Source organism: Varanus komodoensis, unplaced genomic scaffold, assembly GCF_004798865.1.
Source record: "Varanus komodoensis strain SLA01 unplaced genomic scaffold, ASM479886v1 scaffold12, whole genome shotgun sequence".
NCBI lineage: Eukaryota > Metazoa > Chordata > Lepidosauria > Squamata > Varanidae > Varanus > Varanus komodoensis.
Window position 1 is genome coordinate 27,517,268 of NW_025335349.1, and position 25,924 is coordinate 27,543,191.

The 25,924-nt window shown below is 44.7% G+C and overlaps 1 protein-coding gene across 1 annotated transcript in view; it reads right to left on the bottom strand.

Annotated features, from left to right (window-relative positions):
* Positions 1-227: 227 nt before the first annotated feature.
* The window catches only part of CA10 (carbonic anhydrase 10), a 346,588-nt gene continuing 320,891 nt past the window's right edge, over positions 228-25,924 (bottom strand). Inside the window, exons 7-9 of the mRNA XM_044421652.1 lie at positions 5,914-6,068; positions 2,535-2,709; positions 228-250 (exon numbers count right to left, since the gene is read on the bottom strand). Coding sequence (XP_044277587.1) covers positions 228-250; positions 2,535-2,709; positions 5,914-6,068 — 353 coding nt within the window. The remainder of the gene's footprint in view (positions 251-2,534; positions 2,710-5,913; positions 6,069-25,924) is intronic.

A 25,924-nucleotide genomic window follows, 5' to 3' on the forward strand; every position in this document is an offset into this window, starting at 1 on the left:
TGTTAACGGTAGATATTGTCTTTATTTTTGTTATGACTGATCATATGAATAAATTTCATTTAGCTGAATTCCCAGCTTGGCATCTTTTTTGTTGGAGCGTGGCTGCACGCCTGCCAGCTATGAAGTACAAAGACCGAGGACTGAATGAGGTTGGGGCATCCGCAGTACGTCAATTCACAGTAGTAGCATTCCTCTGAGGTTAAGAGTTCTTCCTGCTTTTGTCTTAATTACTTGAGCAGCCATTCATTTACTGAAAGGGAAAAGCAGCACATACATTTCCATAATGACATTGTAAAAAGTTTTCTACTATAAGGAAAGGTCAGGGATCACAGACTGGCCTTCTTGATGAGTTACTCAGAAAGAAAGAGTGGTATGCAGCTTCTCAGGTAGAGAAGCCAATAGATAGACAGACAGAGAGACAGAGAGACAGACAGATGGGGGGGGGGGGAGAGAGAGAGAGAGAGAGAGAGAGAGAGAGAGAGAGAGAGAGAGAGAGAGAGAGAGAGAGAGAGTGAGAGTTTGTGTGTATGAGCAGCAACAAGAAAATGGAAGAATGTGAGATAAGGAGACACATGAAAGAAAACTTCTTCATTTCATTCCTCTTGGAAAGGGAAGTCCACCGGAAAGCTGAATATTTCAAAGCAGCAGCACAACTTATAGTTAAGGTGTGCTGTGCTACTTAAAGATGGAATCCTATGCAAATTTAGGCAGAACAAACACCTCCAAGTGCCAGCATGGCCCAACCGGTATGGTGGGGGGGGGGGCACGGTGGGAGTCGTAGGGCCTTTTCCTGCCTAACCCTGAGGGTGCAAGCCAATGCCCCTCACCTCTGTGAATGCAAGTCTCCACAATCAGGGCTTCTGTCCGTCCAACGCATGGATCTAGGCTCTGCGAGGGTAACTGTGATTGCTGTGCCCGGCACGCTGTATCTATTTGATCTAGATCATGGCGGAGAGAAAGTGCTGGGGAGGAGGAAGGAAGAAGGCTGGGTGCGGGCAGGAGCTGGGGCAAGCTGTTGGCCCAGTCTCCTCACTCCCAGCACGCCCCTTTTCACCTTCTCCAAGACCTCACTGCCACCTCAGGGAGGCAGCCAGTGTGGCTCCTTCTGCACCCCCTGTGAGTGGGGCAGGGTGGAGGGCCTGGCCTTCCAGGTGCCTCCTAAACTCCCAATCTCAGAAGACAGTGCCAGGAGGCCCCTAGATTGTGCCTTAGGCCAGGCAATTTGAAAGTGTCTCCAAACAAAATAGGCATGGATACAGTTCTAGCACTTATCTAATTTATTTATTTATTTAAATGGCTTTTAAAATTGATTGTTTTGTCATTAAGCTCCTTTTTGCTTTTGCTTTTGAATTATCTCTCTTCTTTGGGGATTTATTACAGCCTCGGGCTCTCCATTTGCGAAGAATCCTTCAGAAGAGGTATTTCCCATGTGAATACATTTTATGTTTTGAGCATATTTGTTTTCAACTCATTATCTTTGCTTGTATTACTTCAACTTACCCTAATGGTCGGACTTCAGCTGGAAGCAGCTAAGTCATATTACTGATTCCCATATACATTATTTTGCTGAGGGTTTAGAAGCTTGTTGCAAAATGTTTGGGGAGGGATCGTAGCCCGGGATAGAGCACCTGGATCTGCACCTGGAAAGGCCTTGGTTCTATCCTGGCATCCCCAAACAGATGATCAGGAAGCAGGTAATGGGTACGAGACCCCTCTGGCTGAATGCTGCTGCTAGTTAGTGGAAAAGCTTGGGCTAGGTTGACAAATAAAGATGTCAGAAAAATCTGCAAGAGACTGAAAGGGTTTTGGAGATTTATTAATTTCACCTGAAGAATCTGCAGCAGACGAGGTTTGCTCGATTCACATGGATTTAACACTTGCAGATTCTTTACTTTAATTTTATGCAAACTCACTTGTAAAAGAGTATGAAAAAAGCCTGACCACATATTTGCATTTCCTCTCATGGACTCACTCTCAAAGACTGAAAATGGGTATTTTATGTTAGGACAGGGATTTATGCATGTTCAGAAGGACAAATTTGGACCAATGGGTATGAACACATCCATATGTGTTCATATGAGAGAGCCAGTGTGGCGTAGTGGTTAAGAGCATGGAGCTGGGACTCAGGCGATCCGGGTTCGAGTCCCTGCTCAGCCATGGAGCCCACTGGGTGACTTGGGGACAGTCACAGACTCTCAGCCCAACCTACCTCACAGGGTTGTTGTTGTGGGGATAAGTTGGAGGAGGAGAATGATGTAAGCTGCCTTGAGCCCTTTGTAGGAAAAAGGCAGGATAGACATCGAAAAATAAATGAATAAAATGTGGTTCCCTCAAGGAACAGATGATGGGATGAATGGCACCTGAAATTCTGCAACATGTGGGCAGAACAGAATCCATACAAAATCCATGGACAAAGTAGCTTGACCTTGTGGAAAGCAGCATCCTGCCTTCAGAGAAAAAGGGCTCCATGAAAAGGAGCGCCACAAAATATTCAGGACACTCCTTTTAAAATGGAAAGAATGCACAATACATACCTCTATACTGTAGTTTCTGTGCTCTATTGTTTGGGCAATCTTTCCCCTGTAAACTAAAGTTGATGTTTGTTCGGATACACCGATTGTTGAGAGGCTGGACTGGTCTGAAGTTGTCGCTCATACTCAGAAAAATCTGTGAAGGCTGATTCTGGCTTAGCAATCGTAACGAATGCATCTGCACAAACAAAAAGGGACCCACATCACACAGTAAGAGATACATCTGCTGAAATTTAGGAATGAAACTTAGGAGTGAGCTGAAATTCAGGGTGGACAAAGGTACTGCCAGAGTCTTGTTTATTCTGCAGCGTAATACTATTGCTAATAATCAAATGGAAACATTCTGTTCCATGCAAGGCTGAATGTTGCAGCTTTGAGAAGTTCAAGTTTATTTTGCTTACTTGGACTAATTTATTCTCTTTCTGGTAGTCAAGAGTGAGAGGCAAGCAGCCACAGGGGACTGAAGCCTTGCTCTGTGATCAGTGGAAATTGTAACAGTCAACTTGATCCTATAAGAATTGCTGAAGTAAAGATTTTGCAATACAGACCTATTCCCTGTTTAATCACAGACTCCCTCCCAGGTGTGACTGTAGATGTTAGCCTGGCCATACAGACAATGCTGACACTTCTATGGGAGCAGGAACCATTTTTCTTTATGGGCCCATAACCTAGGGATGTAATTCTGCCTTAATAAACAGTGCAGATGGTGACTTGGAAGTCCTGCATGTTGCAAAATACCTTGTTGTCTACCTTTTAGGCAGGCTGCTTGTGCGGCCAGCAGGAATCTCCCCTTTCGTTCAGTTTATATTTTGAGCCTTTCTAAATGCCACTTTATGGCAGGGGTGCTTTGAGTTGCCATTCCCTCTTCCCCTCCATGTGTCACCTCTCTGAAGTATTAAACGAATAATAAAGGGAGGAGCCCAGGATGTAGACTTGATAGATTTTCCTGAGAGAGCTCTATTCTAATGGTAGAAAGGGAAGGGTTGTGTCCAGTAGCCTTTCTTTCTGTATTTTCAAATTATAAACTGCTTTGGCTGTGAAAAGCCAAATGCTTTTCTGCTTTTCTCTGCTTTATACTACAGAGATAAATTAGCATTTTACATAAAAATTGCAGTGGGGGTTACACCACCATGATAACCCCTTTAAGCACCATTGAAGCACTGTGAAAGCTATTGTCCCATCTCTGAAAGCTGTCCCCTCCCCACCCCTCCAGCTACAAATGGGGCAGGGTTATTTTGACACACTTTAAAAAAAACACTCCAAAACGTGTTCAGATTTGGAGGAAAAAGAATGGCAGGGAGAAGGCTAAAACTATACTTTGGAAAGGCCAGATCAGTTTACAGGTGGAATCAGACCTGTAGGAAGCTCTAAATGCAATTCAAAATCTACCTAGCTGGAGGGTCATCAACTGAATTTAAAATACCTCATACAAAACACATTCCAAACTGCATTTCTACCTTTCACACTTGCAGGTCAACAGCAAGGGCTTCTTTCATAAGGTTGTTAATATAGTCTATCTACTTTTGCTTCTGTTGCAGAATTAAGGCATGTGCACTATCTGAGCAGTGTTTCCTGCCTTTCTGTGACAGAACCTCTCGGTGGGACTCTGGGATAGGTGAATAGCACAAATACCCAAAAGGAAACAGTTTTCTTTCACCACCAGAAATAATACCCCATCCTCCCTGCTCCAAAGGACCCGCAAAAAGTGCTATTTACAGGAAACTCACACAACTTGGGTGAAAAGGGTTGCAATGTCACTTAAAGAACCTGCAAATGACTGTGAGTTGGGGACAACACAAACACAGTAAATGCCTCATGCAGAAAAGCTCCGGGAGAGGTCCCAGAGCACTCGCAATGGCATTGGAGAAATCAGTCCACGTCCTGCTTGTCTGACAGGGCCCTTAGGTAGGAGGCATTGTTCGGAGGCAGTGGCAGAAAGTGGCTGGGACTCCCTGTTACTTATTAAAGCCACGCTGCTGCCCTTCAAGAGTGGTCCGGTGTACAACACAGGCTGACAAATCCACAGCTCTGTTTTCCAGGAACCAGTTCAACTTCCTCATGGCCATCTTGAGATGAGGGATTTCAGGAAATGCCTGAGTCGGAGAGTTACTGCCCCATCCCAGAAATCTATAATGTGCCAAGGGAGATCAATGCATTGAGCCTAGTCTCTGGTTGAGACTGCTCAGTTGCCTTTCTGTGGATCTGGTAAGGCTGACAGGCTTCTGGCAGTGAGTGGCTTGCCTACATGTCTGTCACAGAGCGACTGGCCAGTCCGAATGGCCTATAGGAGGGATCAGCTGAGTTGCTCCGATGCGACAGCAGGGCAGGTGAAGCATTGTAGGAAAGCGAGGGTAAAAGAACCAGGGCTGGGTGGAGGCAATGAAAAGATACGTTCAGAAAAACATGAGGAAAGAGGGAAAGGAACCTGTGTGTGTGTGTGGTGGGGGAGCATAGGAAAGGGTGCATGGGGAGGGGGGCATATGACCAGGAGCTGGAAAGGAAGGAAGGCTGAAGGTTGGATTTCTGTAACACGCTCTACGTGGGGCTGCCCTTGAAGACAGTCCAGATACTTCAGATGGTGCAAAACAGAGCAGCCAGGTTGCTGACGGGAACTGGGCGTTATTCTCATATAACCCCAGTCCTCTACCAGCTTCACTGGCTTCCCATCGAAGTCCAGGCTCAATTCAAGGTGTTGGTAATTACTTATAATGCCCTTAACAGCTTGGGACCCAGATACCTGAAGGAACGCCTGCAGCCATATTTGCCCTCCTGCCCCTTGAGATCGGCAGCAGGGGCTCTCCGCCGGGAGCCTTCCGTAAGAGATATCAGGAAGCAAAGTACCCGGAGGAGGGCTTTCTCTGCGGTGGCGCCCCATCTGTGGAATGCGCTCCCCAGAGAGGTCCGCCTGGCACCATCGTTATTCGGCGCCAGGCCAAGACCTTTTTGTTCAAACAGTATTTTAATAAACTTTAATATTTATAGTTTTAATTGTGCAGCCAGTGTGTTTCCAAGTTTTAATTGTAATTGTATTTGTTTTATTTATTTGTTGATGTGAGCCGTCCCGAGGCTATGTAGCAATGGGGACGGCATATAAAAACTTTAAATAAAATAAATAAATAAATAATAAGGTCATATGCATGAAATAACTAGCCATGTCTTTACAGCAGTCATCCCCAGTGGCCGTTCTGGACTACTATTCCCAGTGGCCATGCTGGCTGGGGGGTGACAAGACCTGAAGTCCAAAACATCTGGAGGGCACCAGACTGTGGAAGGCTGATTGATGTATCTTCCCTTTATTCTGGCTTTGCATATAACATACGAGTACACAAATTCGTTCTTCTAACAGGTCACGTATTCCATCCAGTAATGTATTTTACTTTACCTGCATCCTTGTTATGTAGACAGGTTTGTTCATTAGTATCCAACTTGCTGTTTCATAACAGGGTGGAATTGTCATTGACCCATCATATGTAATGAAACTAGAGGTTTCAGGGTAAAGTTCCTCAATATTAAGTCCCTGCAGTAAATATGCATCATCTAGGGAAGAAATGGTGGTGAAAGTATTAGAAGAAAGCAGCATTCAAGCACACAAGATTAATGTTGTCCTTTACTACTGCATTAAGTCTAAATGGAAAACAGTGCGACCTGCATGGCCCTGATGTACTTGTAGTCCGATTTACAAATTCAAAGAGAAAAGGGCTAGACTTATGTGGCCCATCTTGACCCACACATGTAAAAGATCCAGTAAATGCACGTCATGCGTGGTGATACGCTGGTTAGGTTTAACTGCAAACGCGACAGCCTGGACTGCCAAATGAAAAGTCTGCCTGGGCTTGTTCCCCCTTCCATGGATGCTGAGCACAAGGCAGGAGAACAGGTACGGTGGGATACCTGGGTCTTGTGCACCCGACCCAAAGGAAGCCAGTGGCCTAGAGACTTTCTGTGCCAGCCCTGCCTGCTTGGGACAGCAGTGCCAACAGACCTCCCTCCCCAGTCCAAGCAGATCCAAAGCAGCTGGCGGGGGCAGTGCCTGGGCCTCAAATGATCCAAGTCTCAGGTTCACAGGACAAATGACTGCACACTCACACATGCTGCTTACACAGGCACATGTACGCACATTTGTAAGTAGAAATTGTTATTATTGTTTACATGTTAAAGAAGGCATGCACATTAACTTGTTCCTTGCTTCTGGGACAGAACTGTATGCTGCCCAAATTTTGCTTCCCCACCCTCCCATGCACCCACAATTTTCTTTGATCTTTCAGTCCCAAATCTGGGACCAGCAAAGAATGGCACTCTCAACATCTCTCCCCCTTCCACCCACTATCACTAACGAGCACCCCATGGAGATGGTAGGACTGGAACGTCGCCTTGCCCTCCTGGTCCCATCAGACCACCACTGCCAATTTTATTTCACACATTATTTGGGTAGTTTCTGGGATTCTAGAGCATCGTGTGTACTTGTTTTCTTTTAAATACCATTCTTTTTTTTCTAATTTCTGGAAATTCTAGATCCTAAAGTACCAAAATGGATTGCTGGATATGTTGATTTGGCTTGTAAGACCAGCCAGAATTCCTAATATGCTGTTGCCTGACTGTAGATTTTGGGATTTTCTTGCTCATGGACCAGCATGGCTACTTGTGTTTTTGGTCTGGTTGTTTTTGTTTTTAATTACTTGGGAATAAATCTCAGTGAACTCAGTATGGCTTCCTTTTGAGTAATGTTGTTTAGGATTACACTGCAAGTTTGATGGAATCCTGAACCTGTTCCACCACCCTCAGATCCATTTGTATCCCCACTCATTTCCTTACTCCACCCAATTTCTGGTGCCATCTCAGCTACCTTTTCCCACCCCACAGATCTCTAGCCATCCCCAAGGCTGTCACCAAGATATTTTATTGCCTGGGACACCAACAAAGGGCTCCTCCCCCCATCCCCAAGCCCCAGTTCAGGTGCATGCAATGTTCAAACCCAGCCAAGTTTATTTGACCCTCCTATGCATCTCTTCCCTGGCAGTGAAAGTACAATAATTAATACATTAAGTAATAAATAATTTGCTACAATTTCATGATGTTCCCAATCAGTTGCCTGAAGCAGCTGCCCCAGGCTCTAAGATTTGAGTATGGGTGTTTAAAGTGCCCTGTCTCAGAAGGATATCCCTGTTCATAAAAGGGATGCATGGAGGGGGAAGAGGAAGGCATTTGATTTCAGACAAAAAGGCTCAGGAAGAAACATTCAAGGAAGGCAACAAGAAGGAAAGCAAAAAGCCAACTAATCCAAGAGGATCAGATGTAACCAAGTTCATTAGATCTCCTGTTCCTTTGCTTTAGCACGTGCCATTTTGCTCCAGTTCCTTAAAAAGCAACATCTTTTGGAATAAGTTCCTGTACAGTGAATTCCTGACCAGAATATCTTACACCACAGTGAATGTATGAGTCTTTAATAAGTCAGAAGGCATTGTTGCCTTTAAACACAAAACAGCAAGAAGCCTCTGTCTTCCCATGTCTATTCACCTTTCTCTAGGGCAAACCCATGATGCAGAGCAGTACCAAGCAGCCACTAGAATCTGGCCACACGGATTGTGGGAAAAGCAGGTGTACTCCAGAAGGAGGACTGCAGAGGCAAGGTGCTCCAGAGACACTCAAGCAAGCCTGGGCAATGTGTAATCACGTTCCCAATTCAGACATTTGGTTTTGTTTTGAAGCAAACCTGCTTCTCTTTTCTTCCAAGGTAAGGAGGCTGGGCCAGTCTGGAGGAACAGCAGATGAGAAACTCCATTTCAGCTGTGAGCAGCTAATTAATGCACCTGCTTTTCCTCTTATCAGGACCTTGCTTCCCTCAACAACCCAGGGTACAAGCCATTGATCCAGGACTTGGCTGGGCAGGTCTTTGCAGAGTCAGGCTTACTCTGGGAAAGCTGGTGCTCTCAGGCAATCTTGGGCTCTAACTTAACAGCAGTAAGCAGACTCTGGAAGGCAAGCTGACAGCCTCCCCTCTAGTTTAAAAGGGCAGTATCTTCATATACTGCACTCCCTACTAGTCTGCTGGGGGAGTGAGCCCCAAGGTTTCCTCATAACTGCTAGGCTCCTTAGTTCAGAGGGAAGAAGCAGGATTGTTTTAAGGCAGACTGGGAGATCTTCAAAGATCCAAGCACTGCTCAAAGATTTGGGGGCCATGCCTTGTTGGTTCTTTCTAACAGTGTCTAAGGGGATGGTTCAACTATTGGCTGAGTAGGGCTCCCCCAGTTTTTGTTTTGCTTTACTTTCAGCATGGAGTTATTTCATTCCAAAATAGTGAATTATTTCCACTCGGCACTTCTGGGTGCAGTATGAGATGCTTAAAGATGTGGACTGGGTTCCCTACCCGATAAGATTGCCTGGGCAGGTTCAGTATGAGTGGGAGGGGAGACAGCTGCCATGAACAGAGATGCAGTAGATTCTTGAATAACATATACCCAAAACACTTGAAGGGGAAAAGCCTCTTTTGAATACGGGATTGGTAGATCCTTCATCAATTACTTTTATGCAAAGATAAATCATTCTGAACAGAGTTCAGTTATATAAGAAAAGCTTTTTATTCTTTACAGAAATAGAACTTATTAATAAAAGGCACTACAAGTAAGGAAACAGCAACAAAAATGGGGCGGAGGGATGATTCAAACTGTGGCTCTCCCAGCCTTTCCTCTCCCAGTAGTTCCATACTTAAGAAGCAGGTTCCCCAACAGGATGCAGACAGTCCCCTCTATCTCAAGTCTGCCTCCTTTTAATATTCTTATATTCTTTTTTTTCCCCTTTTGCTTTTCCAGAGGTTAGCCTGCCCTTCTGTTTTCAAACCACCAGCCTTATCTATTCTATTCTTACCTTATGACTAATTTTCGGTTTTAAGAGGCCATCCTGAGACACTTGCCATGGAAATGCTCTGTGTAAATGGCATTTTCCAGCCACAGTTAAATATTTTCAGTTCCACTTGATTTCAATAGGAGAGATTTAAGCACATGTTCTATTTGATTCAGTCTTTGTGAATGTCTATACAGGGGGGCACTAGCTGTACCTCTTATATCAGGGTTGGGGAACCATTTTTGGTGCAGTTATTCCTTGGAGAGCTCTTGGGCTTTCACCAGTGGTGAAATGGGCCACAAGCAAAAGTGAGCAGGGCTGAAATATTCAACCAACACCAAATTCCATAGCCGTCAGTTTATAGTGGGAAAGAAATCTACTCTGGAGTAAGTATGAATAACACATCTACTCAAAACCATATACATTATTGCTCAGCAGTAAACTGGAAAGGAAAAATGCAGCAGCAATTTCTAATAGTATCCCAAATACCACACCTCTGCAAGTCTTCTTAGAATGGAGGAGCACAAGCATTTATATGGCTATTCTGAATGAAGCAGGAAAAACTCTGGGCAGCACATCCAGACAGCATCCCAAATGCCAGGCTGCTGCATGTCTACTCTGAAGTAAGCATATTATCCCTGCTCAGGTGGAAGGAGGACAAGCTGCTGCAGCACAAGTCTCAGAAGGAGGCAGGACTGGATGGCTTTTAGGTTAAATTGCTTCTAGACTGCATGCTGGCCTCCATCTTTTAATTTAGGGCAGGTTGGAAAAGTTTGGATACAGACAGACAATTCATGTAAAGCAGGAACAAGTCCTTCAGCTTCCAGAGCACGAGCGCACAAAAGAAATGACCCCACCTTTGAGTCAGAGCTCGAATGTATTTTTATTCTGCTAATTTTTGGAAAACTAAAAATCCACCTTTTTGCTTGTTCTGTCATGCTTTGGAAATAATTACTCTCGTTTTTTGTTGTTGGGGGAAGGGAAGGGTCTTGATTAACAATTATTATTTTTGTTCAACACATCCTGGAAAGGCCAAGAGTATTTAGATTTAATTACCCTTGCACTGCAGAAAAAGATTGTTCTACCTTGTTAAGGTTAATGTATGATAATAAAGATGCTCAGTGAAGCCTAATGCCCTTTAGTGCATGCAGTGGGAGTTGGAAGGCACGGAGAGCGCGCTTGGAATGCTCAAGCCAATGGAAAAAAATATGCTTTTAAGCAAATGACTGGGCTTCCCACTTCTCTTTTTTAAACACAACCTTCCTTGCTAATTAATGAACCATTCCTTTGTAGAAAATTTCAGAGTGAACATGTTCTGTGCTCAGCCTATAATTAGAAAGGGATCCAGCCCTTAAGAGCCATCCAAGCAGATCAGCACCTGTCATGCTGTCTGTATTTATGCAGCAAAGGGCTTGCTTAACAATTGCTTCCAACGCTTGCCCCTACAACAACCCTACTGGATAGGTTTTGTTGTTGTTTTATAGATGAGAATCTGTTGCTAACAGCATACATTTATGCATATTTTCTCAGAAGTAGGGCCTGCAGAATTCGGAGGGCCTTACTCCCAGGAAGCATATATAGGACTGCGCACTACTGGGGGGGGGGGGTTGCCGAAGGTCACCCTTCGTAGTGACCTGAACCAGTCTGCTAATTTGGAGTGCAACCCTCTCAGTTTTCGGAACGAACTGACACTTGGGGGTATTTCTGCACCAGTCAAAGTGTGTCACAGCCACATTCCCCATGTTGTACAATAGTCCCAGGTGTTTCCTTTGTTTGAGAATCATGAACTTGCCCTCTGCCCAAACAGAATGCATGAGTCAGAACAGAAAGAGCTGCTTTAGGCATGCCCAGCAATGCTTTGCAGCTTGGCCTGCAGTTCCCCAGAGTCCCACGTGGCTGATGCCTCCTGGGTTGTGCCGCACGAGTCCTGCAGAATGAGTGCCAGTGCAATATAGTGGCGGGAATGTTGGAATGGGGACTGGGGGAGATCCAGGGTCTAGTCCCTGCTTGACTGCGAGGCTCTCAAGGTGACTTTGGGCCCCTTGTGGACTCTCAGCCTAACCTGCTTCACAGAGTTGTTGTTGTTGTGAGGAAATGACATGGAGGAAGATTACGGAAATCACTTTGAATTCCGTGCAAGGGGGGAAAAGGTAGACTATAAATACAATAATAACATAGTTCTTTGGAGGGAGCTTTGTTTTCTGCATCACTTTAAAAAAAAGCACAACAACTGATGGGAAATCAAGTTTCCATAGATTTATACAGGGACTATACAGAGTAGGTTTATGAAAAGTGGGAAGGGGGCTGGAGCAGCAGTCTTCACTGATACAATCACAGAAAAATGCTCAATGAGCACCTACAACATGGGAGTTTCAAAAAACGTTCGAGAAAACCCATTGGAGAAAAAGAAACTTGCAATAAGATTCTGAAACCATGATGTGCCTGGGTTCATGTACAATAAAGCCCATGGTCCCCATACCTCTTGCTTGTACTCTTGCTGAATGTTAATAGCATTTTGGATCTGTAAGCATGGTTGCTCACACTAACATTCCAGTTCTTTGATAAAGAGTGAGACTAGAATTTAACAAACTGGCATACAGAAGGAATTAGGTGAGGATTTTATTTTTTGGCTTTAATTAAGCAAAAACAGATTAAAACCGCAGGCTAAAGTTTCTTCATGCACAACACAGGCAACTGTGTTTAGCATAAACCTTTAGCTCTTTGAGATGTCTCCACTGTTCCTATATATTTAACCCTAATAAAGATGTACATATTTAAGGGTAACATACAGGGAGAGAATGATTGTAACATTAACAAATTTCAAGCAGAGCAAAGTGAAAACAAGAGAGGAGGTGTGAAATGTATAGTAGGAGATGCATCTGTCAGCCACTACATTTTTACAAAGCTCAGGTGTCACCTTTTCTTTCTCTACTTGCCGTGCTTGCACATCAGGCAAAACTCATGCTCTGCAGGCAGCATGCAGCTGCTGGCTTAAAATGCCTCTGACGGGGGCATGGACCCTGCTCCACCACCTCACGCACTTGGTCTGCCTGTCCAGGCCATGGGAGGGAGATGCAGTTGCAGGGCACCGGAAGGACTGGGCACCCACATGTTGGATATTCTATGAGCAGAGCTGGCTTGTGCTGGGAGTCAGACCTGATGGCCCAGGAGGCCCCTTCTGACTTGCTCTCTTTCTGTGTTTCTCAATGTGTTGACCGGCACTCCCTCTCCTCTCTGCTTTGCTGCCCCTCCCCATGCTCCACTTTCCCCCGCAAGGCAGAGCAGCCTCTCTCCCTGCCCCTTCCCGTTCTCCTGCTGGCTGGACTGGGCTCAGGAGCAGGCAAGTGTCTTCAGCAGTCACTTCCTCTGCATGCACTCCCTGGGCCCCCAAAGGCCCAAGGAATGCTTCCCTGCAGAAGGGATCCAGGCCACAAATGCCGGCACTCTTCCCATCACTCCTTGCTGCTTCCTCCAGGCTGCTGCCCTGGCCCTAGACGCTGCGGGGCTCTTCCTCCTCTTGCACTGCAGCTATGCACCTTGACCCCTGCGACAGTGGCCAACAGTTCCTGACACTGCAGGTGATGCCAGAATCCATATTTAAGTAAAAGTGGAGATGAAAGGCTCAGAAAGCCTCCTCTCAGCTGTGAGCAAAAAACCCCTTCATGATAAATCAGGGGCAGTCCACTCAGTACCCCTCGTTTTGGACTACACCCCGGATAATCCTGACACGGGCTGGTCTAAAACATCCAGAGGGTACTGGCTTGTCCGCCCTGCTTCCCATGCAAAATCATGGGGTGTGCCAGCACAGCTGCTGAACTCGCTCAGCTCAAGTATTTAGTTCATAGCCATAATCTATCCTCCTCCTCCCAGCTGGTAAGATCCTGCACACTATGTCTGGAAAGCACTTTGCATCCAGTGCCTGTTTTACACACTGCATGCTTGTGGCTCTCTGGGGGTGCTGTCCTGTAGCAGCCCCGGGTAGGGGCTCGTTCAAGAATGCATTCACTGGCCAGGCATCTCTTGGCTTGGGAAGCCAAACGGAGCTGCAAGTCAGTCACACAGTGAGCTGCTCCAGCACACAGGAAGCCTCCTTAGACCAGGCCAGACTACTGGCCATCTGGGCCAATGGCTAGGGCCCAGCCTCCCCGGTGGAGAGGAGAGGTGCCCATCCCCTGCTGCACATGGGGGTTTTAACTGCAGGAGCCAGGGACCTTCTCGTGCAAAGCAGGCACTCTGCCACTGAGCCAGGCCCTCCTCCTCCTCCTCCTCGCCATCCCCATTTTGTCCCTGAATTGGGCCAGAAGGTGCAGTGTGGCACTCCTCAGTTCAAGGGAATGCCACAATGCGGGGCTGTCCGCTGGATCCTGTCCCAAGCAATAATGCTGGAACCACTGCAGCAATTCTCAGTTCGTGCTAACGCTTGCCAACAGCCTAATTTCTCTTCCTGCAAACGTGCATGACTTTCCCCTTGCCTTTCATTTGCCTGCCCAGAGCCCAAGGAAATGCTGCCGCAAACAGATGTCCAAACTCCCGCATGCCCCTGTGCTTAAATATGCTTTAATGGTATACTGTGTATATATATATATATTTATAAATATATATATGCATGCTGTTCTGAACTGGCCAGAGTTTCAGCTGTTGGGTGGTATAGAAACGAAATAAGTCAGTAAATAAGTAAATGCATCGAACTTGGCAAAAAGCTGTATGTCCATTCTCCAAGGGAGGAAGAGAAAGAGTAACTGAGGAGGGGGGAGGCAGAAAAGAGAATTTATTTTCCTTGATTCCTGTACAAAAGAGGTGACAGCTGGATTTCCTCCTAACACCTGCAATGCAGCAGCCAGAAGTAATTACCTAGATAGAAGATTATGGGGTAACTGCAGCCTAGCTGCCAGCTGCTGAGACAGTTCACTCAGTGGGGTGGCAATAGGAAGGGGAGGGGGCTTCCCACCCTTCCCCCTTTCAGCCGCAGATGTGGATTGCTGATGCCAGCAGGGCCAACCTTCTAAACAGCTACGGTGTCCTTGCTCCAGCATCCCCATCTTCCATCTATCTGATGCATATGGGTGACATTCTCCTGTGGGTGCCACACAGCAGTGGCCAGGGATCCTGGCCAGCAATCCATCTCCCCAAGACCCAAAGCTGAAGCCTACCTCTGTGGCACAAAAGGGTCACAGCTGGTGCACCCAACAGGCCCCTTGTTACTTTGCAGGCATTCTGCATTTCCAAGGGAAAGCGAAGGCAGGAGCCCTGTTTGAGTTCTCATCTAATGCTCTTCCTGTTTCCATGCACATCTCATCACTCTCATTTTTGGCCCACAGTAATTTTTAATATATTTTTATTGTGAATTTCAATAATTCCAAAGCAAAACCAAAAACCGTAAATAAAAATGAAAAACAGTTTCCTCACATAACATTTAAATGGATTAATTACAGTGAACACATATGAAATATGTACCCATAAATGTTATATATTAAGATAGATATAGTACTATCCATGAACATTATTATGTATAAGCCTTGATTTAGGCAGATCACATATACAGACATTTATTCATTTGTGGGTTATGCTTAAATACCACCCATTCAAAAGCTGAAAGTGTCATTAAATGCTCAATGCATCGCTATTTGTCCTCCCAGTATATAATACCAATCATTTAGCTTTCAAAAGGGTACAGAAAACCCATTTATGTTGACCTTAATTTCTTCTTTGTGCATCACACCTATGGGCTCTGTGCCTGCTCAGGGCCTTTTGTCAGGATGATTTCAGAACTAGAGGTACCACCTCACCCCATGCAGAGGTGGTGTTCAAAGGCTACCGAACACTGCCAAAACATGAGGATGAGAGAAGTGCTAGCTGTACTACATCTTCAACTGCTAGCTGATTAAGACAAACCTACACTAGAGTGCCTGAAGAACTATAGACGGAGGTTCGCAACATTGTAAAAGAGGTAGCAACTAAAACCGTCCCAAAGAAAAAGAAATGCAAGAAAGCAAAATGGCTATCTGAGGAAGTTTTTCAAATAGCTGAGGAAAGAAGGGAAGCGAAAGGCAAGGGAGAAAGAGAAAGATACACCCAAATGAATGCAGAATTCCAGAGAATAGCTAGAAGAGATAAGAATGCCTTCTTAAATGAATGGTGCAAAGAAATAGAAGAAAACAATGAAATAGGGAGGACCAGAGATCTCTTCACGAAAAGTGGAGATATGAAGGGAACGTTTCATGCAAAGATGGACATGATAAAGGACCAAAATGGCAGGGACCCAACAGAGGCAGAAGAGATTAAGAAGAGGTGGCAAGATTACACAGAGGAACTATACAAGAAAGAGCTTAACATCCCTGATAACCATGATAGGGTGCTCACTGACCTCGAGCCAGACATCCTGGAATGTGAAGTCAAATGGGCCTTAGGAAGTCTGAGCAACAACAAAGCTAGTGGAGGTGACAGTATTCCAGCTGAGCTATTCAAAATCCTCAAAGACAATGCAGTAAAAGTGCTACACTCAATATGCCAGTAAATTTGGAAAACTCAACAGTGGCCACAGGATTGCAAAAGGTCAGTTTACATTCCAATCCCAAAGAAGGGCAATGCCAAAGAATGTTCAAACTACCACACCATTGCACTCATTTCATATGCTAGCAAAGTTATGCTCAGAATCCTACAAGCTAGGCTCCAGCAGTATGTGGACTGAGAACTACCAGAAGTACAGGCAGGGTTTGGAAGAGACAGAGGAACTAGAGATCAAATTGCCAACATATGCTGGATCATGGAGAAAGCTAGGGAGTTCCAGAAAAACATCTACTTCTGCTTCATTGACTATGCTAAAGCCTTTGATTGTGTGGATCACAACAAATTGTGGCAAGTTCTTAAAGAGATGGGAGTACCAGACCATCTTATTTGTCTCTTGAGAAACCTATATGCAGGTCAAGAAGCAACAGTGAGAACTGGACACGGAACCACTGATTGGTTCAAAACTGGGAAAGGAGTACAGCAAGGCTGTATACTGTCCCCCGGCCTATTTAACTTATATGCAGATCACATCATGCAAAAGGCCAGGCTAGATGAATCACAAGTTGGAATTAAGATTGCCGGGAGAAATATCAACAACCTCAGATATGCAGATAATACCACTCTAATGGCAGAAAGTGAAGAGGAACTAAAGGGCCTCTAGATGCGGGTGAAGGAAGAGAGTGCAAAAGTTGGCTTGAAACTCAACATTAAGAAAACTACAATCATGGCATCCGGTCCTATCACTTCCTGGCAAGTAGATGGGGAAGAAATGGAGGTAGTGACAGATTTTATTTTCCTGGGCTCCCAGATCACTGCAGACAGGGGCTGCAGCCAAGAAATTAAAAGATGCTTGCTCCTTGGGAGGAAAGCTATGGCAAATCTAGACAGCATACTAAAAAGCAGAGGCATCACCCTGCCGACAAAAGTGCGTATAGTCAAGGCTATGGTTTCCCCAGTTGCAATGTATGGCTGTGAAAGCTGGACCATAAGGAAGGCTGAGTGCCGAAGGACTGAGGCCTTTGAATTGTGGTGCTGGCGGAGACTCCTGTGAGTCCCTTGGACTGCAAGGCGATCAAACCAGTCAGTCCTAGAGGAGATCAATCCTGACTGCTCTTTAGAAGGCCAGATACTGAAGATGAAACTCAAATACTTTGGCCACCTAATGAGAAGGAAGGACTCCCTGGAGAAGAGCCTAATGCTGGGAACAATAGATGGCAAAAGAAGAAGGGGACGGCAGAGGATAAGGTGGCTGGATGGAGTCACTGAAGCAGTCGATGTGAGCTTAGGTGGACTCTGGGGGATGGTGGAGGACAGGAACGCCTGGGGGAATGTTGTCCATGGGGTCGCAATGGGTCAGACATGACTTTGCAACTAGCAGCAACAATACTAAGCCCCCACTGCACTGAATATCACCTCTAAGGAAGCCATACCCTTGGGACCAAGCTATTTGAAAGATTGCACTCTCCATCGGAAGCCTGCCTGGGTTTAAGATTTCCAAGGAGACCCTCCTCTCAGTCCTGCCCCCTTCAGAAGCATGTTGGGCAGGTGCACAAGAGAAGACCTTCTGGGTGGCAGTTTCCAGGCTCTGGGACTCCCTGCTAAAGGCAGGCTCTCTGTTCTCCTTCTGCCGGCAGATGGACAGATTTTTATTCATACAGGCTTCATGAAATAAATGCATCAGATGGGGGTTCACAAGATACAATTTTAATCTTACAAACAAGCTTTCCCAAGATGGTGGTGTGGGAAAGTGTTAATACTCATGAATACATGATGCAACTCAGCTGTGAAGGTGGAGGGATGAGGCAGGGCATCTTTGCAAAATGTGAAACATCTGGCACTGCTTTGGTCCCACAGTTGGAGTGGAAAGCCTCCTTTCTTCCTCCTCCTGTGTGACCGCCTTCCTCCTGTTTTCTTTGCATGCTCAGCCCTTGCTGGCCTGGCGTGATTGTTTTGTTTCCAAGCTCAATGGAAGTACAAAACTACTCCTGTAGCAGTGCTGAACCAGAACAGTGTTACAATTGAACAGCTAGAGATGGCTGGGTGCACCTGAACCCTATTTGCAATGAAGATGGGTAAGGCAGCCATAATTTGTGGGAATTACATGCAGCTCAGGGTGATTTCTGTTTTTCAGGCCAGTGACTGGTGTCTGATTCTTCTTTTCTCTCTCTCTCCCTTTCCCACCTGTTCATTATTTATGAAGCACAGAGAGTCATGCACAACATCAAAGGGCTTCGTTGAAATGAGGTGTTTCAAATTCTAAAAGCCAACTTCTGCTGGCTATTTCCCTGTTATTTTTTCAGTGAGGCAGCTTGGATGAAAATGGAGGCAGATTCTACTAGATGAATGGAAACCACAAACCGGGAATCCTGGACACACACAGAGAGAGTTTCCTTACCTCTTTGGTCCACCTGCTCTGCCATATGCCCACACTGCATTATAAATAAACAGCTGCAGTCATTGTGGCATAATTACAGAACAAAAGCCCCATCCTGGAACTGAAAATAAACCTCTGCTAATGTCCCCCTAAAACATACAAAGCTGTCTTATGCAGAGTCTGTCCGTCTGTCCAGGCCAGCGTTGCTTGTGCTGACTGGCAGTGGGTGCCGCTCTCCAAGATCTTGGATGGGGTCTTGGCTCATCTCACCCAAGAGTCTTAAACTGAAAGTGCTGGGGATTAAATGTGGAGCTCTTAGCATGTACAGCTGGGGTGGAGAAACTCTTTCAGTTCAAGGTCCAAATTCAATACTGATGCCTTGGGGGATGCCTTCTATGAGTGGGGTGGGCTGAAGTCAAACGCCGTGGGGCCAAAGATAACTAGTGTGCTGTGATGTAAAGCTGTAACTTCAGGAGAGCCGGCGCAGTCTTTCAGAATGGGGAGAAATGGGCACAAAAGCTTGGAAGCCATCACATGATTGATGGTTGCTGGAAGGCCATGTGGGCATGACTGGGGACAGGGCATGGCCATTTGGGGAACCCCAGGGGTCCTGACTCGGAACCCAGGAGGGCAGGGATTGACCAATGAACCTGTGATTCACCACAGCAGTTTTATTTTAATTTTTTAAATTGTGCATTACAAAACCCAAATCAATGCAATTAAAGAAAAAAGGGACAACGTAAGCTAAAACATTATACATTTTTGGAGAAAAGCATATTGCAACCCAATATAAGGCATATGTTCTTCTCTCCCTCGTAACAAATGAAAACATTATTCCTGACCTTTGGTCTTCTGCGGGTGGCCATTAGGGAAACGGCACCACTGGGACTGGCCTACTGATGATGCAATGCCCACCCCAGGGAGGCCTGCCCACTGTGTACCTTAATGCCATTTCCGTGCCAGGCACAGAACTTCTATTTTCCCCAGGCTTTAAAATCTGCTCCTGTTTAAAGTCATTTGATCGGCACAATAGTTTTAATGCTGCTCTTAAGATCTTTTAATGATTCACCATATGCATGTTGGATTTGCTTTTAATTTTTGTGGTAAAGCGGCCCTAAACATAGCAGACAGACATATGGCTAGTCTGAAGAAACAAACCAATCTGCTGCATGAGAAAGGCCTTGTTAGTTGTCTGCTAAGGGCTGCTGTGTTCAGGCCTTGCTGCAAATGTTAGCCAAAGCACAGACTGTGGCAGAATGCACGTTTAGGTCATGTCACCTCTGAGTAAGCTTGCAGTTAAAGCAGAGATGAAGAGAGGAAGTAGCTCTCAGCACAGGCTTGCATTATGCCACTAACCACACGGAAAACAGCAGCCAGCTGGTAAATGGCTCCAGGACCACTGTGCTAAAATCTGGAGTGATTGCCCTTATAATCTTCCTCCCTCACGATAATCGTGTAGTTAGGTTTACTGTATCATTATTGAAGGGACTCTGCACAAACACCATCCATTTGTCAAGGTAGTACTGGGCTGATTCTGGCTGAGTTTTGGCAGCCCTTCTACCGTTCTTGATAGTTCTCACATCCATAAAGACAGTAAGCATAATCCGGATAATCATCCACAATTTATTTATTAGCACTGCTACTAATCAGTGTTGGATCAATTTACTTCCTGTAGTGTAATAGGTAGTCAGTACTGTTTGGTCTGCCAATACCTCCACAGGACTTTAAGTGTAAAATGACTGTGCTTTGTATATTTTAATTTGGAAGTCAGTGATGGGGTTTTCAAGGGTTGTCACAATGCAGATATTAAATGCAGGTTCAAATCAGATGGAATGCAAGGTTCCAACTTTCCAAAAGGCGATCCAGAATATGAATGCCCATAAAGGGTAGAAAATGGACAAGACAATGAGCTGAAAGCCATGGGAAACTCTGATGTTTAGGCAGATGGAGGAGCTCTCCAAGCTCCACTCTGTCTGGACTAGGAATTTCTTGGGAAAAATCACCCACACAGAAGTCTGAAGAAATGCCATGCAAATCCAAGGGCCTGGAGGAATCCCCCAGGTCTCCAACACCCAAGCACACCACCACTTCTTAATTTGGTGGCAGTGAAGGCACAGGCAAGAAAGAGGTGGGTTCTCTTTGCCCACTCCTGCATTGGATCACAGCTAGCAGGGGTTTAAGGGGCTTCTGGATCTGAGCTTGGCAATTTGGGGCTTTTAGAACTGGTCTTGCATGTAGAAGCAAGCTTTACGAGTCCCCAGATCTCTTTTTGGACTGGTCAAATGCCAGAGAAATGCTAGGCAACAAGGCATTGCAGCCTTATAATGGTAGTGACTTTGACTACATGCACAGCTTTACAAAACAGATTCACTTGCAGAAACAGTTCTGCTTGCCAACTTTGATCAGGGCATAAAAAGATACCTTTGTGTTCCCTCTTTAATGAGTCTTAATATTCAAAGTCATTTGATTGCATGAATATATCCTCTGTATTTCTCCTGTGACCCACAATGCTTGTTTATAATCTGCTTATAAATATATTCTTAGAAGCAACTTGCATTGATTATTTGATTCTTTTTACTGTTAGGGCAATTTCTAAACCAGTGAATTCCTTTCACAATGTTTATATTTTATTACAGTTATATTTATTTTTACACAGATGACTTTTTCCCTTCCAAATTGTATATGTCTACTCATCATCTTTTGCATTTGGTAGATACTTATTGTACTACTAATTCCTACTTACTGATAATAATGTTAGCCTGTACATTCTAGTAATAGACTTAAAACATAATCCAGCAAGATCAGTAAAACTTTTAATTTGTGTAACTATTAAATGTTAGATCATCTTACAGAGGCCTTGCCCAACTTGAGTTTGCCAGATGCTTTGGATTCCAGCTCCCATGAGCCCAAGCCAGCATAGCCATTGGTGCAAAATGCTGGCAGTTGTAGTCCAAAACATCAGGAGGGCATTAGGCTGGCAGCAATATAAAGAGTAATATGGTGGACAGAGTGATCCTGTGGATGGCCACAGGATCATTCTGATCTCCACCTCTGAGGCTGGGAAACAGGTCCAACTTTGGAGCTGAAGATCAATGCTTGCAGGGACCTTCCCTCACCCCTGGCAGCTGTGCTGGCTGCTTCTCCAAGGTCCTAAACGCCTTATGGGTGAAGAGGTTTTGGGGACATTTGAGAGGCAGGAAAGGCAGGAGACTGCTGCCGCCAAGACAGGACATATTCTGGCAGAGCCCCAGTCTCCTCCACTCCTGGTCATAGTGCTGCAGCTAGACAACCAGGACGGTGGCCCTAGTTGCTTGCAGAGCGGGCGGAAATGTTAGTCTCTGTCCATGATGAATGGGAATTCTACTCACAGTGATCCTCCCACCCTGCACAGGATGCCCATCATCCTCTGAGCCTGAAGGCTACAAGCAGCCTTGCTGGACTGCAACATAGCAAGTGAATGAACACATTTATACATCACTGGAAAGGTGCGGGGAAAATTTTGATGAAGTTGCTCCAGAAAGAAAGGAGATAATCTCATCAGGTGACTAAGTGGCTACTTGTAGCCCAAGATACCTCACCCTCGTGACTGCATGTTACTGCTTTCCTGCCAACGTTACTGCCAACAGCACGGAGAAAGCCATGTGGAAACTCACTCCTAATGAAGTCCACGAGATTCATGCCACATATTAAAACAAGAGTAGGGAGAGTTACAGTATCATGCACACTTGGTCTTCCTGCATTTCCGTGTAATGTTCTAGTACATTTTGGATTCATTCAAGGTACTATCATGTAGAAGCAAGAAGTAATCTAAATCAGGCAAAATTCCAATTTTGAAGGCAAATACTGACTGTCTAAATCAAGATTTTGAGTATTACTGATTTTGTGAATTTCCAAATTTTGTCAGGATGGACAAATAAGTCTGTTTCTGCTCTGTGTTACATTCACCTATGTTCACTCTCAATTTTACCTCATCCAGTGTACATAGCAAACTTCAATTTAAAACAATTGGAAAGCTTGCAAATATGTGCATTTAAGTATGCATTTGCATATTTGTAAGTAAGCAGATTTTTTTCCTGAAAACACACAGCTTAAAATACTTTGATAGCTCTTAAACTGAGAAATATCAGTACATTTGCGAAGACCAAAGTTCTGATAGTTAAAGCAGTTCAGGAGGTCATGCGTGGCACATGCGTCCCCAAAACATTTTCAGCTCTCTGATGTGTGTACCAGCATACCAGATATTAGTGCCTCAACCTGCGGGATAGCTTTGGCCCTTTCGAATTCCAAAATACAATGCACTATAAAGAAACGTGTACATCTTAGGCTTTAAATTTAGTATCACTGTGAGAGGCATTCCCTCAGCTATTGTGCAAAGCATTATGCAGTCCTATCATAACCTTTCTTTCCTTCTTACACAGTGCAGGAATGGATACATCTTATTAAGGAACAACGCAGTTGCAGGTAATCATGCTTTTTCTGATAATTGTGAACTATGTTGACTTTAAAAGCCAAATAACCGAAGTATGTGCCCATAAGGGGTAGATATAACTATCACACCTAAACTGGAATGCCTGCTACACAGAGGTATGCACAGAGTCTCTGGGGGTCTTCAGGCAACACACCCTCAATGGCCCCCAGAGAGTTCACCTTCTCACTGCCAAGGTCACCAGCTGCTTTGCTTTTCATTGTCTTTCTCCTCACTAGCTTGCTTGACAGGCAGAGAGCCTGGGGGCAAGTGGACCCGGCATCCCCTATTTCTCCTTCACCACTTCCATTATCTGGGCCAGAATGTAAGAACACAGGGAAAGCCACGCGGAATCAGAACAATGGTCCAGCATCCCATTCAGAGGGTGGTAAACCAGCTGCCCACAGAATCCCTCAAGCAGGATGGGTGGAAGACCTCCTCCTGCCCAAGCTCCTCAGCAACTGGGGTAATGTAGGCAAGCTACCTCTGGTGACTGGATGGTATAAATTGGTGTCCTGCAGGAGATTGGACTCAATGGCTTTCATAGCCCCCTGCACCTGTCCTATCTGTGATATAGAATGAGAGAGCCAGGGCGTCATGTTTGTTTGAGTGTCAGCCTGGGGACCTGGAAGACCTGGGTTCTGCACCCCACTCACCCATGAAGCTTCCTGGGTAACTTGGGCCAGTCACAGACTCTCAGCCCAACTGAGTCGTTACTGTAGGAATAAAATGTAAGCCACTTCAGGCTCCTCCCAAGAGGAGACAAGCAGGATATAAGTGCAATATAATAAGAGCAACTGTAAACTACATAGGATCTGTGGACTTTAATTCATTTTTCTGCAAAGTCTATGAAACCATGGGTAGTTTCACAATACTCAGACCCAGGCCTTTTGATGGAGCCTAAATTGGAAGTACAGCAGTATTTCCCTGGACTGCAAACCAGGGAGAAAAACACGTGGCCCATCAAATTCAAACTCAGTAGTAGATTGTTTTGTTCTCACTGGTTTTAGAACTACAGAGTGCTAAAAGCACCCCATTAAGCTTGAAACAACCCGAGTTTGTCCCCTTTGGCTGTCCGTTGTGCTTTGCTGCCAAGTTCTGTGGCGAGCCATACAGCAACATGCACACCGTGGCCCTTGTTAGGTGGTGGTCCAGGGGATGAAAATGCCCTTCAGACCCCCACCTCCCACCCTCACAGTTGCACATCCCACTGTAAACTCAGGACCTTTTCAAACATAATCAGGCAGCAAACTGTGGTTTGCCACTCAAGTGGGAGAGACAACCAATTGTGAGTCCTTGAAAAATTATGCTTGTACGATATGCATGCATGTATTTTAACTGTGTGCATAAACATCCAATATGCAAAGAGGCCCTAAAACATTAGCTTTAGCTGAAATGTGTTAGTTCATATAAGACCGAATGTGTTGCTCTTGGAAATAAAACAAAGATACTTAAAAAGATAAACTCAGAATCTTAAGGGCCCTCAGTTGCTGGCTTTTAAAAAGCTGAATATTAAAGCAATAATTCTTTAGAATGATCATTACAGTTACTACTACTTTCATTGCAATTTTAATGCATTCACTTTTTTTCTTTTGGATGTGGGGGTGCTAGAGTTAATGTGGAAATGCTTGCAAAATAATGAGACGCTCATCTAACGTCGACATTGACATTCTGAGAGGGCACTACACTATCAGAATTTTCCTGATCCATCTTCTGTATAGTATCTCTTGTGATGCTTTTAAAACCATTGCTTTAATTAATGTATTAGCTTTTTTTAATGGAAGCTATTTCACACTCTTTGCTCCAGCCGTAATTATTAAGTGAATGACACTTCTGATTTCCCTAGAACTGAAAGTAAACACTGACTGTAGAAATGGAAGTTTTTAAGTTCAAGGTCTTGAAAGCCAGCTGTTTAAAATCACCACAGAACCCCTTCTAATACAGGAAACAAAATTAATTTTTCTAGCAATGACACTATAATCTGTCATCCAAGACAACTGTAAAATTACTTTCAATATTTTTTATTTTGCATTGCCTTTTTTGTCCAGAAAAGGCTTCTAATCAATAGTTGTTCTACAGAAAGACACTATCTTTGACAACCCATGTTTGACTGCATTCTAATGCTGATGTTCTAATTCTATTAACTTGGTCACACATTTCCCATTTCAACCTTTGGCTCAGACCTTTTGCAAATTCTTTTCTTCCACCATCAAATCAGATGGAATATGCACTTTACAGTCAATGAACACACTCAGGAGAATCAAAAGTTGCTTATTTGGCATGAATGAAAGCCAGATACATAATCTAGTTTCTATTAGGGGGAATCACACATTATGTGTCTATGTATTACAGCTAAGTATGGGTCAGTCTGTCAGTTTCATTTTCTCCCACATTCAATTATTTTAGGCATGGGTGAGAAATTAGTTGAGGTCACCGTTTTATTAATTAATAGCTTTTATATACCATTCAATCAGCCATAAGGCTGTCTGAACAGTGTACAATAAGAAAAAAGACCATATAAAAACATAACATAATATAAATAAGTTTGGTATCCAATAGGACATCAACAGCATCCATAGTTTTGTAAACAGCAAACAATTAATAAATAACATATTTGGGAAAATATACACAGAAATACATACAAAAATCCATGTGGGGACAAAAGGCATACAATGTGATGTTGGCCTGAGAACCCCGATGTGCTTAAACTTCACTGATAGCTTCTGCCTTGCTTATCAGGAGCCCACCAGTGGGTACGCGCCCTTTCCACCTGAGTTCCTGGTTTTTGCTAGCCATCGTTTATCAGGACACCCGAACTGGCAAATTATGGGTGAAATGAGTCTCCATAATCCTCATGAATACCATTTCAAATCCTGCTGTAAGCTCATGCTAAGGAAGCATGGTGCTAACTACAGTTTGGCAGGTTTAACATCATGGGAGACTGGGGTTGAGACAACTCAGACGCAGAAGGAACTTGTGCAAGAAAGGGGACAAGGAAGGGGTTGCAAGAGCCGTTAGTGGCTGTGGCATCATGTCTGCACTGAGCCATGGGGTGCAGCTGATATTTAGGATCATGGGCACTTTGTGACACCAAAGTGCTTTTGAGAAGTCTCAAGGCAATTATGGACCTGGAAATTATATACTGAATTCACATGGGCATCCCAGTGCTTATCCCATGAGTGGTACCTTGCATATTTTTAAAAAGCACAG